This window comes from Suillus subaureus (assembly GCF_016647635.1).
Source record: "Suillus subaureus strain MN1 chromosome Unknown BJ212scaffold_200, whole genome shotgun sequence".
Lineage (NCBI taxonomy): Eukaryota > Fungi > Basidiomycota > Agaricomycetes > Boletales > Suillaceae > Suillus > Suillus subaureus.
This window is the reverse complement of record NW_024538756.1, coordinates 22,378-23,946: the sequence shown is the minus strand read 5'-3', so window position 1 is coordinate 23,946 and position 1,569 is coordinate 22,378. Positions and strand designations below refer to the sequence as shown.

Here is a 1,569-nt window from a genome sequence, read left to right as displayed (position 1 = left end):
CATGAGTCAACTGCACTCAATAGCTTACAGGAATTTCAAGTCGGAGCTGCAGCCTCAGTTGCCCATGAGTAAGTCTGCTGCCAAGGAGCCAGTGAACGCTTGAGTCAGCGTTCGGCATTTAATAAAGTTCGGCCGGGCCCGAGGACCTCTTTGCTCCCCATGGCACAAAGTTTTTTTCAGGAACAGCTCGAACTAGCCTGGTTGATCTACCGATCACCTTACGTCACGCGATTTCACCACCTTGGTCCAAGTTGAACGTTGAACGTTGAGTACCATCCTGGCAGCTACTTGCGTGAGACCTGTGCACACTGCATCTGGGTCAATTGCAACTTCATAACGAGCAGATGCAACTGACTCATGGCTGGAAATACGACATTATTATCCTTAGATTTCAACCCCGAAATGTGCTCGTAACACTGTCCAGCAATCTCGGACCTGTGCGAGCAACGCTCGAGAAGTAATCCCCGTCAGGCTTCCATTCACCATGTTCGGATCTGACTCAACTGCCAGACTTCGCGCTGGGAACCCCTGATGGGCCGCATCATGATTTACTCCAAAGGCATGTTACATACATAAATCACTAGCAAGAATGATAACGAGTTGCTTGTCAGTGCTATTCGTTTCACATCCGAACCCCTCTTTTGCCAAGGTCAGTTGCTTCGTCGGATTCTGATCATCATCTGAACCGTAATGTTAAGAAGATCATCCAAAACCCATTGGGCAATAACTCGGGCAATATGTGAGCTTTGAATGTGAGCTCCGAAAGAATTCATTCAGGTCCATGCGTATAAATACGCGACGAGTCTCGAAGGTAGCTCCCCATCGCTCCTTCGATTACTCTGAGTGAGTCCAAGGCCTGGTTTCGTTCGTCCTCGTTTCTGATTCATTCCCCAGGGATCTTTATCGCTGCATCGAACACTTGTTCCAAATCTCTTTACTACTGCACACAATGTCTGTCAAAGGTGCGTTCAGAGGTTTACAGCCAGTTCCTAATAATCATTCTGAATATATCGGCAGCCACAGAGACCCAGATTGGGATTTACAACAATACCAAATACATGATCTCTGCCCGCATCACCAATGACAACGCTGATACGGGGGGTCTCGGATTCTTTGATATTGAGCCAGGAAAGACCGAATTGTGGAAGCGAGGCCACTGGCAAGTGGCCTTCGTGTTGAAGAGGTCGTACGAGCCATCTGACAACCAGGCGGAGACTTTGGTTGTGAAGCCTGGAGAGATCTACAACATCAACGATGACTAGAGGCAGTTGGATCGTGGTGTACGCTGTGCATACTGCTAGTACTGTAGTGTAACCGATGTCTTGTTGTCCAACAAAGTTGCAGGGTGGAAACGTTCTCAGTTAGTCTCATCTGACGTGACCTCCCAAGCTACAAGAGACACTGAAGGCAACTCCAGCCGACCTACCTCTGCCCAAGCAGAATAGTAAAACTACCCCTCCCTCACCCCGAGGGTAATCGTCGACTGGAATCGACAAGTTCAGTACTACCGTGTAGGATTTCTTGGAGAAGCTAGTAGGATTTGCTTCGATTGCCGCCAAGTTGTACACA

The 1,569-nt window shown here is 48.5% G+C and overlaps 1 protein-coding gene across 1 annotated transcript; it reads left to right on the top strand.

Moving 5' to 3' along the window:
- The first annotated feature begins 510 nt into the window (after window positions 1–510).
- Window positions 511–1,291, top strand: BJ212DRAFT_1582011 (uncharacterized protein). The gene is made up of 5 exons (XM_041342316.1): window positions 511–559; window positions 612–649; window positions 725–843; window positions 895–962; window positions 1,018–1,291. Exons 3-5 carry the CDS (start codon window positions 782–784, stop codon window positions 1,260–1,262), a joined length of 375 nt encoding a protein of 124 aa, XP_041185531.1. The 5' UTR covers window positions 511–559; window positions 612–649; window positions 725–781; the 3' UTR covers window positions 1,263–1,291.
- Window positions 1,292–1,569: the final 278 nt, after the last annotated feature.

What these genes read in the sequence shown, in the direction of transcription:
- BJ212DRAFT_1582011 (XM_041342316.1), top strand. Translation starts at nt 782, where the DNA reads ATGCGTATAAATACGCGACGAGTCTCGAAGGTAGCTCCCCATCGCTCC. An exon ending in CGCTCCTTCGATTACTCTGA is followed by an intron (nt 844 to 894) that starts GTGAGTCCAAGG and finishes TTCATTCCCCAG; the next exon opens with GGATCTTTATCGCTGCATCG. An exon ending in GCACACAATGTCTGTCAAAG is followed by an intron (nt 963 to 1,017) that starts GTGCGTTCAGAG and finishes ATATATCGGCAG; the next exon opens with CCACAGAGACCCAGATTGGG.